We start from the raw sequence: 21,819 nt of genomic DNA, 5'->3' as shown, positions 1-21,819 counted from the left end.
TAAAAAAAGAGTGGCTTTTCGAGTATATATTTTTTTTTTACTAGCATCTATTAATGATTTTCAATTAAATCACTGTAATTTTGACTTCATTTACCAAGATGTGTTCTCTTTCTAGGGGAAGCAATGCCACAGTCATCACCTGTGGGTCGATGGAGGTTTTTTATCAACCAGACAATTAGAAACCGTGAAGCCCAATCATTTGTCACCCAAACCTCAGTCACTAGAGTTCCTCAGCAAGCGACAGGTCAGGAAATAGAAGTTGTAATGGATGTTGCACTAGAATAAGTCTCTGTTCACATCTCTAATCTGTTCCTCAAGTGCATGGGGAAGTGCACCTTATCTATATGTCAATGTGGTTATAGACTTAGCTGCCAACCCTAAACTTCATGGACAAATGTATTGGTCTCCACTTCTTAATTATTGAATTCAGGTTTTTCATTCAGTCCCTTTGCCCCCAGTGTTTAAAGGGAACCTGTCACCTGAATTTGGCGGGACCAGTTTTGGGTCATATGGGTGGGGTTTTCGGGTGTTTGATTCACCCTTTCCTTACCCGCTGGCTGCATGCTGGCCGCAATATGGGATTGAAGTTCATTCTCTGTCCTCCGGAGTACATGCCTGCACAAGACAATATTGCCTTACGCTGGCGTGTACTCCGGAGGACAGAGAATGAACTTCAATCCAATATTGCGGCCAGCATGCAGCCAGCGGGTAAGGAAAGGGTGAATCAAACACCCGAAAACCCCGCCCATATGACCCAAAACTGGTCCCGCCAAATTCAGGTGACAGGTTCCCTTTAAAGTTACAGAGCGGGGTCTGAGTGCTGAGGAGTAGAGGGCAGAAAAGTCACCATCGCTGTGCTATCTCCATAACTGCGGTGTCCAGACCTCCTCTGGTATAACATCAGCACAAACAGCGCCCTCGCTTGCAGGCTCTTGGCTGAGCAGCTGCATGCAGCTGTATCTTCCAGCTTTGTGAGAATTGATTGAGGAACACCGTTTTCTGGCCCACACAGACATGGTCTGGTGTGGAAGATCATGACCGGACCTCAACCCAATCCAACACCTTTTGGATGAACGAGAACAGGGATAGTGAGCCCCGCCTCCCCCCAACATCAGTGTCTCACATCACAAATGATGGAAAAAATTGTCACAGACTCCTTCAAAATCTTGTAGAAATCCTTTCCAGAAGAGCAGGAGCCGTTATATCTGCAGACAGGCTACTCCATATTATGTCTAAGAATGGAGGAGGGGAGGTCAGAACATCTCTTAGATGGGTTGTTTAGCGCCCCTATACTTTTGTCCATATAGTCTAAGATGATGATTTTTTTTGTTCGTAAATAAAAAAAAAATGTTGTGATCTTTTATGCATTGAGGTGTATTCACAAAATAGGGACACTTTTCACAGTCTGCACTCACTACAGGATCTATAGAGATGCCCTCATTCTCATACTTAGACCGTGTGGTGACACACATCCCTTTGGTGCTGGCAGAACACAGGGAAATGTGCTCGTGACGCAGGGAAAGTATGCAAAGAAACAAAGTGTCTTTCATTTTCCCTGGATCCTAGACTGTCAGATCTCTCCCTATTATATCGTCTGATAATGGCCTGGTGTTGCATCAGCATTTTCATTCACTCCTAGTGTCCCTTGTACCCTTGTAACCTCTTGAGGCCTGTGTAATGACATTGTCACCTCACAATAACCTGTCTTGAGAGTATGGAGCTGGCAGGTCAGGGGGCTCATCTCCGTGTGCTTTACAAAGTAGTACTTGAGCAGTGAAAGAGGAGATGCAACTGAATTTATCTTTAAAGGTTTATCTGCTTGCAGATTTTTTTATTTTTTTTTGTGTGTGATGCAGCGGGTGAGATCCTGATTCCAGTGATGTGTCACACACTGCTCTGCTTGCTGTAATCTTGATACAATCCCTGTTTTCTCAAAGTCTTAATTCGGGACACAGAACCATGGGGTAGTCTGCTGCCATCTGGAGGCTGACACTGTTATTGCAGATAAATAAAATTTCTTCTTTCCCAGCAGACTATACCTCGCCTGCTGGAGTCAGGTATCCTCAGTTTTTTGTTGTCACTTGGAGGCAAGGTGTAAGAATAAAAGTTTAGCTGACAGCACAGCTGAATAGTGGGATGCCCGTCCTAATTCCACTGGACCCAAGTGGAAGAGTACATACCATCAATAGAAGTGAAGGACAGCATCCAATCCGGGTGGAAAACGTATCACTTTATTTGTGCCAAATGCGACGTTTCGACCATGACGGTCTTTATCAAGCTTGATAAAGACCGTCATGGTCGAAACGTCGCATTTGGCACAAATAAAGTGATACGTTTTCCACCCGGATTGGATGCTGTCCTTCACTTCTATTGTTGGAGGCAAGGTGTGTCTCAGGCCTATCTTAGGTTAGGCGTTTAATATTTTTCTTTTTTTGTGTTTCTGTGGGATGTCTCAGGGTAACAGAGTGTAATTGTGCTCTCTGTTTAACCCATGTAGCAACAGAGAGTACAGGCTGCGATTGCTCAGACTGTATTTTCTCGGGTCGGTGTGGCCGGATCAACGTACTTTGACACAGTCGTAGTAAGGTACTAGGGTTGTGTTCTGTAAGCCAAGTAGCTCTTACCCGCCGCCCCATATACCACGCGTGTTGCATGGAGCAGAAGACTAAGGGTTCCAGGTCTTCAGGACAAGTAAGTATAACCCTGTCATGAGCCCTTCCCTCACCTCCCTCCTCCATCTATCCGTATTTCCGGGGTGTTTGCTTCCAGAGAGTGCACAGCTCTATACAATAGTGGCGCGATCCTTGGTGTAGAGGCCAGGTGCTACTGCTGGCTTCTTCTGCTAACCCATCAGATCTCTCCTTGCCCCAAATGGGTGGGAGTTGGACAGGTCAGCGGGCTGGAGAGGGACCTGGTCATGTGGCGACCGGTGTGTCTGCAGCCATCTCTCTGCAGGCCGGGCGCTGTTTCTGTGGTTCTGATAACAGCGTACAGTACTCAGCCAATCGGCAGGCAGAATGTTTCCAGTCATGGACACGATGTTCAAGCCAATTGGCGGCTGTGTTGCTCTCTGCCTATCTCCATGGCTTCTTTTTCAGCCAATCATAGGTGGCATCTCTACCCCTTCCTCTTCTGGGCTATGGCGCGGCACTATGGTGTGGGCACACGGGCACATCGGCGTTTTCCTCATCATAGGACAGCAAACTCATCAGGGGAATGGATTCCTGCAGCGTGGATCGGGTAGGCTGGGGGGCTACTGGGGGCTGATGCTACAGGCACTCTAGTTGGGGTTTTTCACTGCCGGACATTAGCCCTGACCCATCCCTAGGGATTGAACCCATGGGATGTACAGTGGCCCCCCATTGGCGTCCGTGCAGCCCTCACTGCATCACCACTGACAGAAAGCAGATGATGGAAGGAGGCAGTCTGTCCCTCTCCACCTCCCTATCAAAGGGATGGTGGATTGAGTGGCCTAAGAAGCACAGCACAGTTTCGGCTCTGCTACATCTGCACTGCAGCACCTGACAGTGAGTAAGCGCAGCTTCCAGCGGTGGCAGGAGGGCCCTCCTCAGGCGCAAAGAAGGACCTGGTCCCTTGGGGGGGAGGGTGTCCCGATGTCCGACGGCTTTTTCGCTGCTTCCCTCTCATCGCGTGCCAGCCTGCGGCTGATAATTTAGTCCCCAGCTTCTGGCTGGATTAGGCCACGGTTCTCTCCTTCCTCCGCCCACGGCCCAAAATTGAGTCCCTGGCCTCTGCCAGGACTAGGCCTGACTCTGCCCTTAATTCCGCCCACAGGGCTGATCCCCTCTGTGTTTCAGGCGCTTCTCATGCCAAACTAGAAGCGCCTCTGTGATCTCGGTGGCCATCTTCGACACACACACACACGTGTGGGGCTGCGGTTTTTCCTATGCGGTGTCTGGCACAGTAGAGCGGGCAGGAACAGCAATAAAGAGCGTGGACAAGGGACATCTTCCTTGGGGACACAAGACACAGGACCTGGATAAGCCACAAAACTGAGCTTAACCCCTTCTCTGCAGTACACTTCCCTGAGTAGAGTGGGGTATCAAGGGGGTACACTGTCACGGCCTAAAGCAAAGAAGGCTAACAAAACAGTGTTTTTTTGCCTCATCTACCACTTGCAATTCTTCATTACCCCGGGGCCATAATACCCCTTTCTGCGCAGCCTGTGACCCTGAATGCGTCCAGGAGCTCTCCACTAATGCCGTCCCCAGTGGACTTAGTCCCCCTGAGTGGGCTACGTCTCTGGCACAATCTATGTCTTCGCTGGTCAAAGCAATAGTCTTTCCGGGACCCCTCCTCAAGTCAGGGCGCCCTTTTACCTGGTACGGAAAGCTCCCCTTCTGTAGTAAGATCCGCACAAGATTCTAGGAAGCGGACCCATACCATGTCCTCTGCGCACTCTCGTGCTTCAGGGTCCGTGAGTCCCATTCCCCGATCCCCCTCTGAAGGGGTTTGCAGCGAACACGACTCGGAATACGAGTCAGACGTCTCCGTAGACCTGGACTCGGAGTATCGGGAGACGGTAGATACCCTCATCGAGGCAGTCCACAAGACTCTGAGGGTGGAGGAAGACTCTTCCGCTATACCAGATCACGTGGTGTCCTTCAGTAACGCAGAGTTTACAGACATTGTTCAGAGACATAAGAATCGGCCAGACAAACGTTTCACTGGGCAGAAGCCCCTTGAAACAAGATATCCCTTTGCTCCTGATCTAAGGAAGCGCTGGATAGAGTCCCCATCAGTAGATCCTCTCATCAAAAACGCTCTTATCCTTATCTGACGGCTCATCGGTTAAAAATCCCACTGACCGACAGATTTAAAATCTTGCTCTGTCAGTCTTTGAAGCCTCCGGCGCTGCACTTTCTACGTCCTTTGCTGCGACATGGGTGGCTAAAGCTATGGTCTCTTAGGCAGAGGACCTTTCTAAATTCATTCAAGAAAGTAACCTCTCTCCACTGAGGCAGTGAGTCCAGCTAATCAAATTTCCCAGGCTGACAATTACGTGGTACACGCTTCTCTAGACGCAGCCAATTGTGCTGCGTTGGCAGCCGCAAATGCCATCACCATCAGGAGGGCATTATGGCTCAGAGAGTGGCGTGCGGATTCTGCTTCAAAAAAGTCCCTAACCTCTCTGCCTTACCAGAGCGGTCGCCTATTTGGAGAGAAATGCTACTGGAGGGAAAAGCAAATTCCTTCCCCAGCCGGCCTTTTCGGAGTCAACAGCAGACCGGGTTCCGGACTTTTCCCGGAAACACGAGCTAGCCCTCTACGTCTACTACTTCTGGCTCGGGGCGTCCTACGCATAAAGACGTGCTCCAAGGTCTCATATAGACCCAATCCCTCATGGAAAAGCAGGCCAAAACGATCTAGATCCAAGGGATCCAGGTCCCACGGATTCTCTGCGCAATGACTCCTTACGGTATCTGGCGGCCGTCAGCTTTTTTTCCGTCAGGCCTGGCTGTCGGTCATTCATTCACGACAGGTTGATCAGGGACCTGGTGTCTTCTGGATACAGGATAGAGTTCTCTTCTTCCCCGCCCACACGTTTTTTTTCCCAGTCTTGTTCTCCCAAAACAGGATCGCTGGCGACAGCTTTTTACCAAGCCATAGATGCACTCCTCAAAAATGGATTTATCATTCCAGTGCCCCAAGACTAAAGGTTCAAAGGGTTCTTCTCAAACCTGTTCGTGGTTACAAAAAAGGATGGAACAGTGCGCCCCATACTGGATCTAAAACTGTTAAACAAATTTGTCAGAGTTCGTCACTTACGAATGGAGTCCCTCCGCTCGATCATCACCTCAATGCAGAAGGGGGAGTTTCTCGCATCCATCGACATCCGAGATGCTTATCTCCATATCCCGATTTTTCCACCTCACCAAAGATTCCTATGTTTCACCATTCAAGACGAACACTTCCAGATCACAGCTTTGCCCTTTCGCCTCGCCACCGCCCCCAGTGTGTTCACCAAGGTCATGGCGACAGTCAAATCCATTCTTCACTCTCTGGGCATAGTTGTGCTACCATACCTAGATGACCTATAATCAAAGGCCCATCATTTCTGGTCTGCGCAGACTGCGTAAGCATCACGGTGTATACTCTCTCGCCTGGGTTGGATGATCAACTTAGACAAATTGTCGCCGGTATGAGCTCAGCAGATACCCTTCTTTGGCATGATCCTAGACACTTCCCGGGGGTTGGTGATCCTTCCTCCAGAAAAAGTCGTGGCGTTACAACAAGGAACCCGGAAGCTCTCCCGATCTGTCCCTCACTCCATTCGGTTCGGGATGACAGTGCTAGGCAAGATGGCCGTGGCAATGGAGGCAGTTCCATTCGCTCGGCTACACCTCCGTCCCCTGCAACATGCGCTTCTGACAGCCTGGGATAGGAACCCGTTCTCTCTGGACCGTCGGGTCCGGCTGCCTCAGCGGGTCAGACAGACCCTCAGATGGTGGACGGTGAGATCTTCTTTGGATCAGGGAAAATCCTTTTTCCCAGTACTTTGGCTGGTGGTGACCACTGACGCCAGTCTCCTAGGTTGGGAAGCGATCTTCCGTCATCACACGGCTCAGGGACGCTGATCCGCTCTGGAATTGCTTCTCTCGATCAATCTCTTGGAAATACGAGCAATCAGGTTGGCCCTTCGGCGGTTTCATCATCTTCTGGCAGGTCGCCCCATCCAGATTCAATCGGACAATGCCACGGCTGTGGCATACATCAACCATGTGGGGGGCACCCGCAGCAAGATTGTGATGCTCGAAGCAAGTCACATTCTCCAATGGGCCGAGAGAAATCACTCGGTTATCTCAGCAGTCCACATCCTGGGAGTAGAAAATTGGGCGGCAGATTTTCTCAGCCATCAGGGTCTCGCCTCGGGAGAATGGTCTCTTCATCCGGATGTTTTTCAGCAGATTTGCCATAGCTGGGAATGCCAGATGTCGACCTGGTGGCCTCAAGGCTAAATGCTCAGGTTTCACAGTTCATAGCCCGCTCTCGCGATCCGGTAGCCATCGGGGTGGACACACTGGTTCTCCCCTGGCATCATTTTTGCCTTCCTTGTGTGTTTCCCCCACTCCCATTACTTCCGAGGCTCATCAGGAAGATCAGAACAGAGGGGATCCCAGTGATTCTGGTCGCGCTAGATTGGCCCTGGCGAGCGTCGTACATGGAACTGGTACAACTCGTCACCGACGTTCCCTGGAGGTTGCCAGATCATCCTGACCTGCATTCCCAGGGCCCGATTTACCACCAGAACTTATCCAACACAGGATCGCGACCAGATTGCAGGTGAAGACCTTCATTCAGGGGGGTGGCCCACATGGTACCTCCCTAAAAAATGCTTTTGGAATCATGGGATCTTAATTTGGTCCTAGGTGTTCTTCAGGCGGCTCCTTTTGAACCGCTGCAGGATGTATCGCTGACCTTGCTTTCTTGGAAGGTAGCTTTTCTGGTGGCAGTAACGTCGATCAGACAGGTATCAGAGTTAGCGGCTCTATCCTGCCGAACTCCGTTCCTCATTTTCCACCAAGACAAGGTAGTCTTGAGGACGTCTCCGTCCTTAATACCTAAGGTCGTCTCTTCCTTCCACCTAAATGATGACATTGTCTTGCCTTCGTTTTGTCCAGCACTTGTCCGTCGTATTGAGAGGGCTCTTCACACACTCTTTTCCACTCCGCAGGGAATTCTCAGACCACAGCATTCAGAATCTAATTCTGTTTCTGAGTCCATTCTAGACCCGTATCTGGTGGGAAAGCTGAAGGAGATGGTTGACAGTTTAGTGTCGGCTGTAGGCACCTCTGGGAGTAAGAGCTGTGTCACCAGATCCCATTACTGAAACAGTTTTTTTTAGTAGGGCAAGCACATGGCTAGATTCTTTTTTTACCCATGAGTAATTTACAGAGTTATTACAGCTCGAGAACAACTAGACAGAGACTTCCGGAAGTGTAGTGGTATGGAGAGGTTATATCTCTTTCCTACAGAGCTGATGGCCTCTTGGTCTTCTCTGCCTGTGATACACTCCGGTGTCTCGCTTATCTTTGGGACTCCACAGATAGGTTTATAGAATCTGTGGTGAAGTCCGCTTTTGAAGCGGCAGGTTTTGTTCTTTGCCTTGGGTCCTTGCAGGTCTATTCCTTTCATCACTTTCCAGAGCTGGAAGAATCAGGTCAGCAGGTTATACTTGGTTTTCCAGGAGCCTAAGAGAGCTCCCTTTAGACTGATGCCCACGGGACGTCCTTTTGAATCTGGGGCTAGGCTCTCCTTGGTCCAGAGGCAACAGAAGGGTCGATGCTTGATCTGATCTGATGCTCTTGTATCTTTCCGCCTTTTCCAGGAGGCATGGCTGGGGGCAATAGGCGATCATTGGGCCAGGGAGGTTGTCTCTTCGGGTTACTGAATAGACTTCACCGCTCTACCACAGGATAGTTTCTTTTGCTTCCATCCTCCCAGCTCTCCCAGCATTAGTCACTTTTTACAAGGTGATATCTTTTCTGGTTCAGGCAGCAGTGATTGCAGGTAGTGTCCCCAGTTCAGAGCGCTTAAGGGGGGTTCTATTCAAACCTATTCCTCATCCTAAAGAAAGACTGCTTGGTGCGGCCTATTTTACATTTATGGCTCCAAATGGTTTTGGCTTCGTGGTTTCAAGATGGAGTCACCTGCTGTCAATCAAGATCACTTTCAGTTAAGGATTCTCCAATTCGGGCTGGCCACAGCACCCAGTGTTCACAAAGATTCTAACCCCGGTCATGCGCTACTGCGGACCAGGGGGATAATTGTTCTACCCTATCTGGACAATATTTTTGTCAAAAGCGCTATCCTTTGCCTGGAATTTAGAGGGTCTGCAGATTGTTCTGTTCTAAAGGCTCTGGCACAAATTGGATAGGTTGTCAACAGGACTATTTTGTTTTGGTTCCAATGCAGAGGCTACGGTTTATGGGAATGGTGTTCAACACTGTTCAAGCATCAGTATTCCTTCCGAAGGAGAAGAGATTGACTCTTTCGAGGCAGTGCCATTTGCTCAATTTCATTCAAGGCCATACAGAACAAGGTCCTAGCCTTTTGGGACAGTTCAATACACTTCTTGGATCGGCCTATTAATCTCACTCTTCACTGTCTCTCGGGCGGTTGTTAACATCACCCCTGTTAACTCAGCGTTGCTCTTTTCGTCCCTTCATAGGCAGGTGCTCGTCGCAGATGCCAGCCTTTCCGGCTGGGGAGAAATGTTCCGTTATTTGACGGTCCAAAGGATCTGGAGCAGTCAGGAGAAACTTTTCCCAGTCAGCGTGCTGGAGCTCAGAGTTGTTCGTCTGGCTCTTCTATATTGGCAGCACTTAGTCCGATGGTTGATGATCAGAATTCAATCAGACAACGCCACGGCTGTGGCCTATATCAATCACCAAGGGGGCACACGAAGCCCATCTGCCATGTCGGAGGTCTCAGAAATTTTGGAGCGGGCAGAGGACAAGGTTCCTCCATCTCTGTAGTTAATATACCAGGGGTAGACAACTCGGAGGCAGACTTTTGAAGTCGCCATCAGCTACCAACTGGAGGGTTGACTCTTCACCCAGAAGTGTTCAGGCAGATTTGTCAGCGGTGGAGCATGCCAGATGTCGAAATATTGGCATCCAGACTAAACTACAAGGTGTCGGGACCCTCAGGTGGTCGCAGCAGACGCCCTGGCAATTTTCGTCCCAGTTCTTTCTACCTTATACCTTTTTCCACCTCTTCCGCTTCTACACAGACTTCTCAGAAAGATCATTGCTCCAGACTGGCCTCGGACAGTCTGGTATTCGGATGTTCTCAAACTCCTGACAGATGTTCCATGAATTCTTCGAGAACGCCCGAACCTTCTGTCAAGGGGACCTTTCTTCTATCTGAATTCATGGTCACAAAATGTAACAGAGTGGCTGTTAAAGCTGTGATTTTGACGGCATCAGGTCTGTCTGTCAGTCATCCAGAGACTATAAAGAGCCCGAAGGTCGTCCTCATTGCGAGTCAATCATCGCACTTGGAAGGCTTATTTTCATTTTTGTAAGTCTACTAGTACTTCGCTAGTGTCTTTTTCCTTGTTAGCACGGCTCTCCTTCTTACAGTCCGGTTTGGAGGCATGGTTGGCTCTTAACTCCCTCGTGGTTCAGGTGTCTGTGTACGGTGAATACTAATAATGTACTTTTCTCTGCTGCAGATCTAGCAGTGCTGAAATGCTGAGTCCTATGAAACTCCTCCCACACCACTGATTGGTAGCTTTCTGTCAATGGACAGAGAGCTGCCAATCAGCGGTGGGGGTGAGGTTAAACAGAGCAGCAGGACTAGCGGACACAAGACAACTTGTCCTGTAGTGATGATAATCTCCTGCTGATAAAACACTGATTGTTTTGAAACAACACACAGCCTAGTAAATGATGCATTGCTGTAATCCGGGTCTCTGCGCTTACATTATGCTGCTCTCATAGCAATTATCTGCTGACCGATTCCCTAAGATTTGATTTTGGATTGTAATCTATCCAATATCCGATTAGTGTGACCTGACATAGCCCTCTGATGAGGCATATCCTCTACAAACTGTACCGACCTGTGCCAGATAAACGATGTGACAACAGTGCTTCTTTAATCGGCTGATCGCTAGGTCCCTGGAGGTGGACACGTGCCTATTTGATGTTGTCTGCTTATCCTAAGAATACGCAATCCAGCCTTATGTGTGTGGCTAGTCTTGGTATGATATTAATATTTTTTCCTTTTTGTTTTTTTCTTCTCTCCCCAGGACCCCATAATGAGACACGGCGTAGTCTTCCTGATGACCTTTCTAGTGCTAAGCAAAGCTGCTCCTTTCAGACAGGACACCCTCTACTCTCCACATCCTCCGATGGCCATGTTTCTTCCAAGGAAACCGAGCCTTTAGTGGTGACCACCCGTGTGGTAAATGGTAATCAGATCCTGTCCTCCACTGTCAATAACAATAGCTCGGCCGCTGTGCCGATACAGAAAGAGGCCGAGGTGTATAGCAACAATATAGCGGTGGTGACAGAGGCTCAGCATCCCGCCCTTCACGTTGGTAGTGACCAGGAGGCACATGGGGCAAATGATGGCATTTGCACAGCAGAGTCCGCTGTCCAACCCTCATCTGGACAGAACACCACAGGCATGTCTCTTGGTCTTACAAATTCAGACAGTATAGGACCTTCAGAAGCCCCTTACTATCCCCAGACCCCCGTCTCTGAAGCGTCACTTGTGCATTCTGCTTCAGTCCAGGAATCTGACAACGAAGGTCCCCCTAAAATAGAATATTCTGATAACTGCATCAAAACCCTTGATGAAAAATTGAGAAACCTGCTATACCAAGACAGCTCTGCCAGCTCATATGCCGATAGCCAAAAGGAGACCCAGAGTACAGAATCCCCCCTTTCATCTTCCGCTGAGGATACCCTGTCCTGTCCCGCCCCTGAAGTCGTGAATCCCTCCAGTACTCAGGCCACTCCGGACCAGACAGACCCTGTCGATCCCCTGGAAGTCCAAGCTGCTGAAACCGTCATTGCGTTTCCCGGTGAATTAACGCCATCTGTAAGTAATTCATGTCTCCAAGTCATTTATCGGAAGTGCACGTTTGAAGGTGTCATTCTCTTTTAGTATTTTATACCTTCCTTTATTTGACTTTATACAGTTGTCAATTTCCTTAGTCCAGTTTTTACTTTTGGGAAAGCTTTTCCTCCCTTCTACAAAAAGAGAACATGCTGCTGCCGCCTCTAGAGGGAGCTGTGGAGTTTACTGTATACTGCATGCAATTAGTATACAAAACAGCTCCCTCTCTTGGCGGCTGCAGGCAACAAGCATGTTATCTTTCTGCTGGTCCTGGGTACTTTAAGTCTTCAGAACCAGACACAGTTAAGGCTTTGCTGTAAAATGTGTTTTTTTTTTTTTTGTTTTTTTTTTTGGGGGGGGGGGGGGGGGTGTTAACATTGTTATACAGTCTATTTTTAAAACATAGTGTTACTGTATGATAGATTTGTGGATGTCATCATCTGTTGTTCTTTTTTATATATTACACTTCTCCTTTTCGGGTAATTGGGTCAGTGTGAGTGTTACAGTAATGATTGGTGTGTGTTGTCCTTATGTTTTTGCGGGGTATTTTGTATCAAGTTTGTTTCAATTATTTTTGTAATTTAATTTTCGTTTTTTTTTTGGTTTGTCCCTAAACAACCTCCCTGCCTCCACTACACGTGTGGGCTCAGGAGCTCCTCGCTGTGTTTATTCAAGTCGCACCTGCCTTTAACATGGGCTATAAGACGCACTGGACTATAAGGCGCACCCAGGTTTTAGAGGTGGAAAATCGGGAAAAAAATATTTGAAGCAAAAAAATGTGGTAAAATATTTAATAACATACTATTATATGTGGTGTTATTATATATAATAGTATGTTATAATGTTGGAAGCTGCGGGACCAGTGTGGTGTCTGTGAAGTACTATATGAAGATGCTGGAGGGTGAGTATAAGAATGGGGGCACAGGGCTTATATTGAAAGCACCACTCCAGCACTGCAAAATAACACTGGAGTGCTGCTTTAAAATCCCATGGGAGAACTATAACTCCCAGCATGTCCTGCAGATCCTATGTCATGCTGGGAGTTATAGTTCACTAAAGGAGTGGCAGAGTGCTTTATTGTGTTTTGGAAAGACTGACCTCTTAATTGTGGCAGCCAGCCAGCCTGTGGTGAGGTAAAAGCATCCCATGACTGCACACACAGAGCCCTCCCTCTTGTTGCCTTTCCACAGCACAGGTAATGGAAGCCAGCAGATTCTAGTGTTGGAGTCTGAAGGACCTGTGATGATGTCAAGAAGAGGGAGGGCTCTGTGCTGCCATGTGATGCTCCAGCCCGCCCACTTCTGACATCACACAGGTCCTCCTTGTGCACAGCACTCAGGGTCTAGCCCAGGCAGGTATGCCGCGATCTCCTCCCCCCTGGCCCCTGCTGCTGCCTCCTCCTCCGGACACACAGATCTCCCCAGCTGCTGCAGCAATCAGCGCTGAGGAAACCATGTGTGTCCCTGCTTAAGTGCAGTATTCATTTGCTGCTCCGGCTCACAGCTCAGCTGATAGGTGGGCGGGGAGTAGCTAATGAATATTCACTGCACTTAATCATCGGGACCACATGGTTTCCCCAGCAGCTGATTCCCCTCAGTGGGGACATTTTTCTGCCTCCTGAAGTGGGATAACATTGCGATCCCACTCGCTGCTGCCCCCCACATGCTACATCCCTACCATAAGACACACCCACACTTTCCTCCCAAATTTGGAGGAAAAAAGTGCGTCTTATGGTCAGAAAAATACGGTAGTGCAAGCAACGAAATGACGACTTAAGAAAATAAAAATATAGGTTTCAAGTAACATTTTCTAAAAACAATCAATTGAATCGCTTCCTTTTCTCATTTCAGAAATGAATAAAATTAAGCATATTTTGTGTCGCCTCATCCACCAAAGTCCAACCTATTAAAATATAAAATTACCAATAAAAAACATCGATCTGTTTTGGTTGCCGATCAAAACATTGTAAGGACCCCAAACCGATACTAATGTAAACTGCTCGCCAAGCACAAGATAAGCCTTCACACAGCTCAACCGGTGGAAACATTAAAAAATGTACAGGTCTCAGAAAATGGTGACATAAATCAAATTTATTTTTAATACAAATGTCAAAATTTTTGATAAACACTAAAAAAAAAAAATCTATAAAAGTTTGGTGTCACCATATTCGTACCAGCTGAAGAATCATAATATCAGGTCAATTTTACTGCACAATGAACTCTGTGTAAACAAAACCTGTAAAATTGCATTTTTTGCCACCATTTCACCAGACTTGGATTTTTGTTCGGCCTGTTTTTCAGTTTATTTAGCTCAGTAAAAAGAATGGTGTCATTTGAAACTTCAACTTGTCCTTCAACAAACACGTCCTCATAGGCCTATCTAGATGTTAAAATAATAAAGTTATCGCTCTTGGAAGAAGGGGAGGAAAGCGAATTTGCAAAAATAAAAATAGTTTGTAGCGAAAAGGGGGTTTTAGGTCAAAAAAGACTATTGACCACTGTGTATGTTGAGAACATCTTTTCTCCAGGGTCCCTTCAACCTTCACCTGCTGGACAGGTGGTTGAAACCTATGCTGTAAATATATGTGTGAGTGTGTACAATTAAGTTTTTAAGGTCTTTCAACTATTTCATGTATAATTCATATTTTCATCTTTTCTTTTCCCTTTTTTAATGTCGTCCTCTCCAGGAAAGCTCTGAAGATGCCTGGCACCCTGCAAGTTCTTCTCATGCCTGCACCAAGCGCTCTATAGGCCCTGGAGCTGCGCATCTACAGACAGGAGGTGGATATTTTGGCCTAAGCTTTACTTGTCCTAGTCTCAAAAACCCCATTAGCAAGAAACCGTGGGCTCGCAAATTAAAAAGCTGGGCATGCAGGTTGCGGCATTCCAACAGCTTATTCAAGAGGTCAAGAGTCCGCCAAGGTAGTGTTGCTTACAGTTAGGCCCGTACCATAGGAACATCCCTTTTGGTTATTTCCGTACGTATATATTTATTTTTAGTGAGTTAAATTTTTTTATTTTTTCATTTTTTTTTTTCATCCTCAGAATTGTTCCCTCACGTCTCTTGCACCTTCACGTTTTTTTGTGTTTGTCTAGCTGTGTCTGTACTGACACATTGTAAGAGCATCGGACTATCATCGCTTTATGTCTTTCATGTGAACCACTGGTATTTTGCCTGAGCATGGCAATATGTATTTTAGCTGGAGCCCGCACGTACTGTTGTATTTCTTTATGCCCCACTCCTTCACTTCGGTAGTAGGATATCCGGCCTTCACACCTTGTGGATTTGGCAGAATCTTCTGAGCTTTATTGCTTTATTTTTTTTCTTCTTTTCTTTTGTTTTTTCTTTTTTCTTTCCTGTTTTAGCTGATGACGATGGTGCGAGACGAGAAGTATCAGATGCTACGCAAAGGGTAGTGGAAGCACTGGCTGAATGTGCCTTGTCTGATGGAACCTCAACTGGAACCAGTGCCTTCAAACGTGGACGTTTTCAGGTGCGTGTCAAATTTAGAGATTTGTATGGGTTGTTAAATAAAAAATAAATAAAATGATATACATATGTAGGTATTATACATACATATTTATTCTACATGTGAAAAATACATACATACATACATACATACATACATACATACATACATACATACAGTACATACAGTACATACATATACCCATACATACATTTTTTTTTTTCTCTTTCCATGTACACTACGGTTCAAAAGTTTAGGGACACCCAGACAATTTTGTGTTTTCCATGAAAACTCATACTTTTATTAATCAAATGAGTTGCCAAATGAATTGAAAATCTAGTCCAGACATTGACAAGGTTCGAAAAAAAGATTATTTGAAATAATAATTTTTTCCTTTAGGCTGTGTGCACACGTTGCAGGTTTTTCTTGTTTTGTTTCATATAAAAATGTGAAAAAAATGCATACATTATGCATCCCATCATTTAGAATGCATTCCGCAATTTTTGTGCTCATGATGCGTTTTTTTTTCCGCGAAAAAAACACATCGTGGTAAAAAAACGCAGCATGTTCATTAATTTTGCAGATTTTTTGCGGATTTCCCACTATATTATTGCATTGGGAACCTCCGGAAAAATCAGCAAAAAAAAGCGGTAAAATCGCGGTAAAAACGCATGCGGATTTCTTGCAGAATATGTCCGGTTTTGCACAGGAAATTTCTGCAGGAAATCCTCAACGTGTGCACATAGCCTAAAACTTTGCTTTCGTCCAAGAATGCTCCCTTTGCAGCAATTTCAGCATTGCAGACCTTTGGCATTCTAGCAGTTAATTTGCTGAGGTAATCTGGAGATATTTCCCCCCATGCTCCCAGAAGCCTCTCCCACAAGTTGGTTTGGCTTGATGAGCACTTTTTGTGCACCATACGGTCAAGCTGCTCCCACAACAGCTCAATGGGGTTGAGATCTGGTGACTGCGCTGGCCACTACATTACAGATAGAATACCAGCTGCCTGCTTCTTCCCTAAATAGTTCCTGCATAATTTGGTGGTGTGCTTTGGGTCATTGTCCTGTTGTAGGATGAAATTGGCTCCAATCAAGCACTGTCCACAGGGTATGGCATGGCGTTGCAAAATGGAGTGATAGCCTTCCTTATTCAATATCCATTTTACCTTTTACAAATCTCCCACTTTATCAGCATCAAAGCAACCCCAGACCATCACATTACCTCCACCATGCTTGACAGATGGCGTCAGCCACTCTTCCAGCATCTTTTCAGCTGTTCTGCGTCTCACAAATGTTCTTCTGTGTGATCCAAACAACTAGGTCTTGGATTCGTCTGTCCATAACACTTTTTTTTCCAATTTTCCTCTGTCCAATGTCTATGTTCTTTTGCCCATATTAATCTTTTCCTTTTATTAGCCAGTCTCAGATATGGCTTTTTCTTTGCCATTCTGCCCTGAAGTCCAGCATCCCGGAGTCGCCTCTTCACTGTAGGCGGTAACTCTTGCGTTTTGCGTGTACTATTTAATGAAGCTGCCAGTTGAGGACCTGTGAGGCGTCGATTTCTCAAACTACAGACTCTAATGTCCTTGTCTTGTTGCTCAGTTGTGCAGCGGAGCCTCCCACTTCTCCTTCTACTCTGGTTAGAGCCTGTTTGTGCTCTCCTCTGAAGGGAGTAGTACACACCGTTGTAGGAAATCTTGAGTTTCTTTGCAATTTCTCGCATGGAATAGCCTTCATTTCTAAGAACAAGAATAGACTGTCGTTTCACATGAAAGTTCTTTTCTGGCCATTTTGAGAGTTTAATGGAACCAATAAATGTAATGCTTCTGATTATCAACTAGCTCAAAGGAAGGTCAGGATTATAGGTTCTCTAATCAGCCAAACTGGTTTCAGCTGTGCTAACATACTTGCACAAGGGTATTCTAACGATCCATTAGCCTTCTTACACAGTTAGTCCGGTTTCACATGTCAGTGGCTCCGGTACGTGTGGTGACAGTTTTCTCACGTACCGGAGACACTGACTCACGTAGACACATTAAAATCAATGTGTCTCTGCACATGTCAGCGTGTTTTCACGGACCGTGTGTCCGTGTGCAAAACACGGAGACATGTCCGTGTTCGTGGGAGCGCACGGACCACACGGACCCATTAAAGTCAATGGGTCCGTGTAAAACAAGTACCGCACACGGATGCTACAGTAAGCGCTGTCCCCCCAGCTTGTGGTGCTGAAGCCGCCATTCATTTCTTCTCTCCAGCAGCGTTCGCTGGAGAGAAGGAATGAAAAATCAATGTTTTGTTATTATTTTTGTGTTTAAAATAAAGATCCTTGTCATCTGCCGCCTCCCACCCCCTGTGCGCCCGCCCGCTGGCATTAAAATACTCACCCAGCTCCCTCGATGCTTCCTCTCAGTGCCGCAGCTAGTCCTGTATGAGCGGTCACGTGGTGCCGCTCATTACAGTGATGAATATGCGGCTCCACCTCCCATAGGGGTGGAGCCGCATATTCATCACTAATGAGCGGTACCACGTGACCGCTCATACAGGACAAGCTGCGGCGCTGAGAGGAAGCATCTCGGGAGCTGGGTGAGTATTATTTCCAGCGGGCGGGCGCACAGGGGCTGGGAGGGGGCAGGTGACAAGGAACTTGATTTTAAAGACAAAAATAATAAAAAAAACATTGATTTTTTTCATTCCTTCTCTCCAGCGAACGCTGCTGGAGAGAAGGGATGAATGGCGGCTTCAGCACCACGCTGGGGACAGCGCTTAGTGTAGTGCTGTCTCCTGCACGGTCCGTGTGGTACTCAGTCGGCACACGGACGGCACACGGCTGCCACACGTGTGCCACGTGAGCTCACGGACACGGATAACTCCGGTACCGATTTTTCCGGTACCGGAATTATCTGGACACGTGTGAGACTGGCCTTAGCAAACACAAAGTACCATAAGAATACTGGAGTGATGGTTGTTGGAAATCTATACACCTATGAAGATATTGCATTACAAACCAGACATTTGCAGCTAGAATAGTCATTTACCACATTAACAATGTAAAGAGTGTATTTCTGAATCATTTAATGTTAGCTTCATTGGAAAAAACTGTGCTTTTCTTTAAAAAATAAGGAAATTTCTAAGTTACCCTAAACTTTTGAACGATAGTGTATGTTTGACTGCTTCCGGTCTTTTACCTCTGGGCTTTATCCTTTTCTTATCTGCAGGTGGTCACAGTTCCACAACAAGAGCAATCCATCACTGCCGAATCGCCCAGTATTCCTTCCACCTCCCTGCAGTCTGAGAAAACCATCTCCGCAAAAGATACGGAGTCTGCCGCTACTCAAGCTGAGGAAACTCCACAGTCTGCCAGCACAGCTTGTGAGACAGACGCCTCTTCTCTCACCCCTGATCGGGAACTGGATGAAACCTCCGCCACAGGCAGTAGCGCCCCTTCGGGTTTTGCACCTTGGATAAAAGATGTCAAAAAGCAAAGCAGCTTTACAAAGCAACCTAGTAGTGACTCTGAAATGTCTGCAGCCCCTGGTAAAGACAAAGATTTCAGAGCTGGGGAGTCTGGACACAATTGTCAAGGAGAAAAAGCCTTCACCCAAAAGCAGAACTCCCTTCTTTACTCTCTGTCTTCTCCCATGAGCAGCGATGATGAATCAGAACTAGAGGATGAGGACTTAAAGGTGGAACTGCAGAAACTTCGGGAAAAGTAAGTGTATGCTGATGTTCTCCGTATTCAGCTTTTAACATTTGTGCAAGATTACAGGTTTTTTATATGAAAAGACACTTATAAATGAACATGTTTTTTTCCTGTTATTACAGGATATTAATTTCTTTGTAATTTTGTTGCATAGGCACATTCAGGAGGTGGTGAGCTTACAGGCCCAGCAGAACCGAGAACTACAAGATGTATATGCCCGCTTGCGCTCTTTGAGGGAGAGCAAAATGCAGTCCACTGACACCTCTTCCCAACAAATGTCCCCACGTCGGCCCAGGTCTCTGAAAAGTAAGCAGCGTAGCAGACCACAATCTCTGAGCCACATGGATAACGGGATTGGACATTCAGGTAAAATATAATTCATTGAAAGACTCTCTGAATGCTACACCAAGTTCTAAAGCTTTGTAATTTACCTTGGCACACACTATTGAACGTGGCTGCCCTGTATTCATATACTGCATCTATATATTTTAGGGTATGTGTCCACGGGCCAGATTACATCAGGATTAGCTGCGGATTGAACGCTGTGTAGAACCGCAGCTTTTTCCAGTCACCTTCCATGACAGCAGTATCGGAGTATGTCTCCCCACCCTAATAGGGGACAGGAAATAGGTTAAATACCCCTCCCCTTCCTGCAACCACCAGTGTTTTTCCTGTCCCCTATGGGGCATTTAGAGGTTTCTGATAGTGCTGCCGTGGTCGGCGATCGGGAGCGCTGTTACCTGCATGTGCCGGGCAGTCGAGGTCGGGGGCTCCGCTCTCCTCCGCCTGTGACTGCTCCCATCTCCGTGTCCTCCACATTAGTTGGGACCTCTATCCCGCCCTTCCTGCGCCTCCTCGTGGGGTAAAGCAGGGCGGTGAAGTGCACCGGGGTCCTCCTGTAGCTCCCCGGCTTTCTTCTTCCTCCTCGCTGCCGGAGGCCGTGAGCATCGGAAGTGACATTCCCGAACTTCCGGTTTCGTCCCTATGCGCTGGAGCGTACACGCGCCAGCCGGCGTCCTGATCCTGCGGCAGCCATGACGGGTGTTGCTTGCATCACCCCCTATGGACCCTAGGGAGGAGGAGCACTAAACTCACTGGCGACGTCGATATTATATATTCCTGGTCGGGGGAGAAGCCTCCAGGTAAGGCCCATTTGTCTATGTCCCCTCTGTGACTGGTGACTGACTGACCTTATGGACGGCGACAAACCCCTGCACTTTGCTTCTGCAGAGCCCAGCATTCACCCTCCTACTGTAAGTAGTGGATGAGGTCCCTTGCTGTCCAGATAATTATAAAGTGACTTAGTTCACCTTTCTCTCTCGTTTTAGGGAGACAAGGTCCCTGCCCCTAAAAAGGATAAGATGCCCAGCCGCAAGTGTGGTGCATGTGCGTCCAAGCTTCCCTCTACTTATAAGAAAAAGCTCTGCCAACCATGCACGGATGAAGTGCTGCGTAATGAACAGCCCTCTCTTCTGGACAGCATCAGAACCCTCATCAGACAGGAGTGTCAGTCCTCTATGGTGGCCCTTTCCTAGGCCCTGACACCACAGCCGCCTCCTCCTAAGAAAAGGAAGATGGCTCTTGTGGAGTCTGACTCTGACTCGGGCGAGATCCGTACCTCGGGTTCGGAGGACATTTGGGAGAGTGAGGGTTCTACTTCCACCCCCAGACCAGATAATAAAAAATATCTTTACTCTGTCGCCTCATTGGGGGACACAGGACCATGGGTGTTATGCTGCTGTCCACTAGGAGGCGACACTATTATTATTATTATTATTATTTATTGTTATAGCGCCATTTATTCAATGGCGCTTTACATGGGAGGAGGGGTATACATAATAAAAACAAGTACAATAATCTTAAACAATACAAGTCATAACTGGTACAGGAGGAGAGAGGACCCTGCCCGCGAAGGCTCACAATCTACAAGGGATGGGTGAGAATACAGTAGGTGAGGATAGAGCTGGTCATGCAGCGGTTTGGTTGATCGGTGGTTACTGCAGGTTGTAGGCTTGTCGGAAAAGGTGGGTCTTCAGGCTCTTTTTGAAGGTTTCGATGGTAGGCGAGAGTCTGATGTGTTGTGGTAGAGGGTTCCAGAGTAGGGGTGATACGCGAGAGAAATCTTGTATACGATTGTGGGAAGAGGAGATAAGAGGGGAGTAGAGAAGGAGATCTTGTGAGGATCGGAGGCTGCGTGTAGGTAAGTACCGGGAGACGAGGTCACAGATGTATGGAGGAGACAGGTTGTGGATGGCTTTGTATGTCATGGTTAGGGTTTTGTAGTGGAGTCTCTGGGCAATGGGGAGCCAGTGAAGGGATTGACAGAGGGGAGAGGTCGGGGAATAGCGGGGGGACAGGTGGATTAGTCGGGCAGCAGAGTTTAGAATAGATTGGAGGGGTGCGAGAGTGTTAGAGGGGAGGCCACAGAACAAGAGGTTACAGTAGTCAAGGCGAGAGATGATGAGGGCATGGACTAGGGACACTATGCATAATCTGAAAAAGATTAACCGTGGCTCCTCCTCTGCAGTATACACCCCTGGACAGCGTCAGCCTTCTCCAGTTTTTGCGTAGTGTCGCATAGGAGGCACACCTAAATTTTTTTTCTTTACTCCGTTTTTCCGACTGGATTACAGATGAAGAAAAGTGGGTCTCCTGCGAGACTCCCGGCATGGCTCCTTCCTCGGCCCCCTATTATGGGGTGCCCGGTTGAAGTCAAGATGGCTTTTTCCCCATGTCGCTGCTTCCCCAGTCCCTCGGGTGCTGGTACGAAGTCGAGACCCCCCCTCCTTCCCCAATTCCTTTTGGTTTCTGGGTTGAGGTCGAGGCGAGGATAAAGCCCCCTGATGGTCACACAGCACCCTCCCTTATCCCCCTCTGCGGGCATTAGGTTGAGACGCCTCAGGTAGGGCCTGTACATGCAGCACTCTTGCAGCTCCCAGCAATGGGCCAGCACACTGAGCCTGCATCCAGGGACCCCAGCCCAGCTGCGGGCTCCTGTCGGGGCCGGGGGGAGTGCAGTCAGGCATGGCACAATACAGACACAGGGCTCCCATGCGCCC

The 21,819-nt window shown here is 47.5% G+C and overlaps 1 protein-coding gene across 4 annotated transcripts in view; it reads left to right on the top strand.

The window, feature by feature from the left end:
- WNK3 (WNK lysine deficient protein kinase 3) overlaps positions 1–21,819 on the top strand; it is a 168,277-nt gene that overhangs the window by 87,728 nt on the left and 58,730 nt on the right. For 3 of the 4 annotated variants that reach the window (XM_077283920.1, XM_077283918.1, XM_077283919.1), the window contains exons 17-22: positions 116–244; positions 10,778–11,574; positions 14,279–14,513; positions 14,958–15,085; positions 18,276–18,769; positions 18,915–19,126. In XM_077283920.1, coding sequence (XP_077140035.1) covers positions 116–244; positions 10,778–11,574; positions 14,279–14,513; positions 14,958–15,085; positions 18,276–18,769; positions 18,915–19,126 — 1,995 coding nt within the window. The remainder of the gene's footprint in view (positions 1–115; positions 245–10,777; positions 11,575–14,278; positions 14,514–14,957; positions 15,086–18,275; positions 18,770–18,914; positions 19,127–21,819) is intronic. The other variant, XM_077283921.1, reaches the window with a different exon arrangement.

The sequence above is a fragment of the Ranitomeya variabilis genome, chromosome 2 (assembly GCF_051348905.1).
Source record: "Ranitomeya variabilis isolate aRanVar5 chromosome 2, aRanVar5.hap1, whole genome shotgun sequence".
Classification (NCBI taxonomy): Eukaryota; Metazoa; Chordata; class Amphibia; order Anura; family Dendrobatidae; genus Ranitomeya; species Ranitomeya variabilis.
This window is presented reverse-complemented; position numbering and strand designations above follow the sequence as displayed.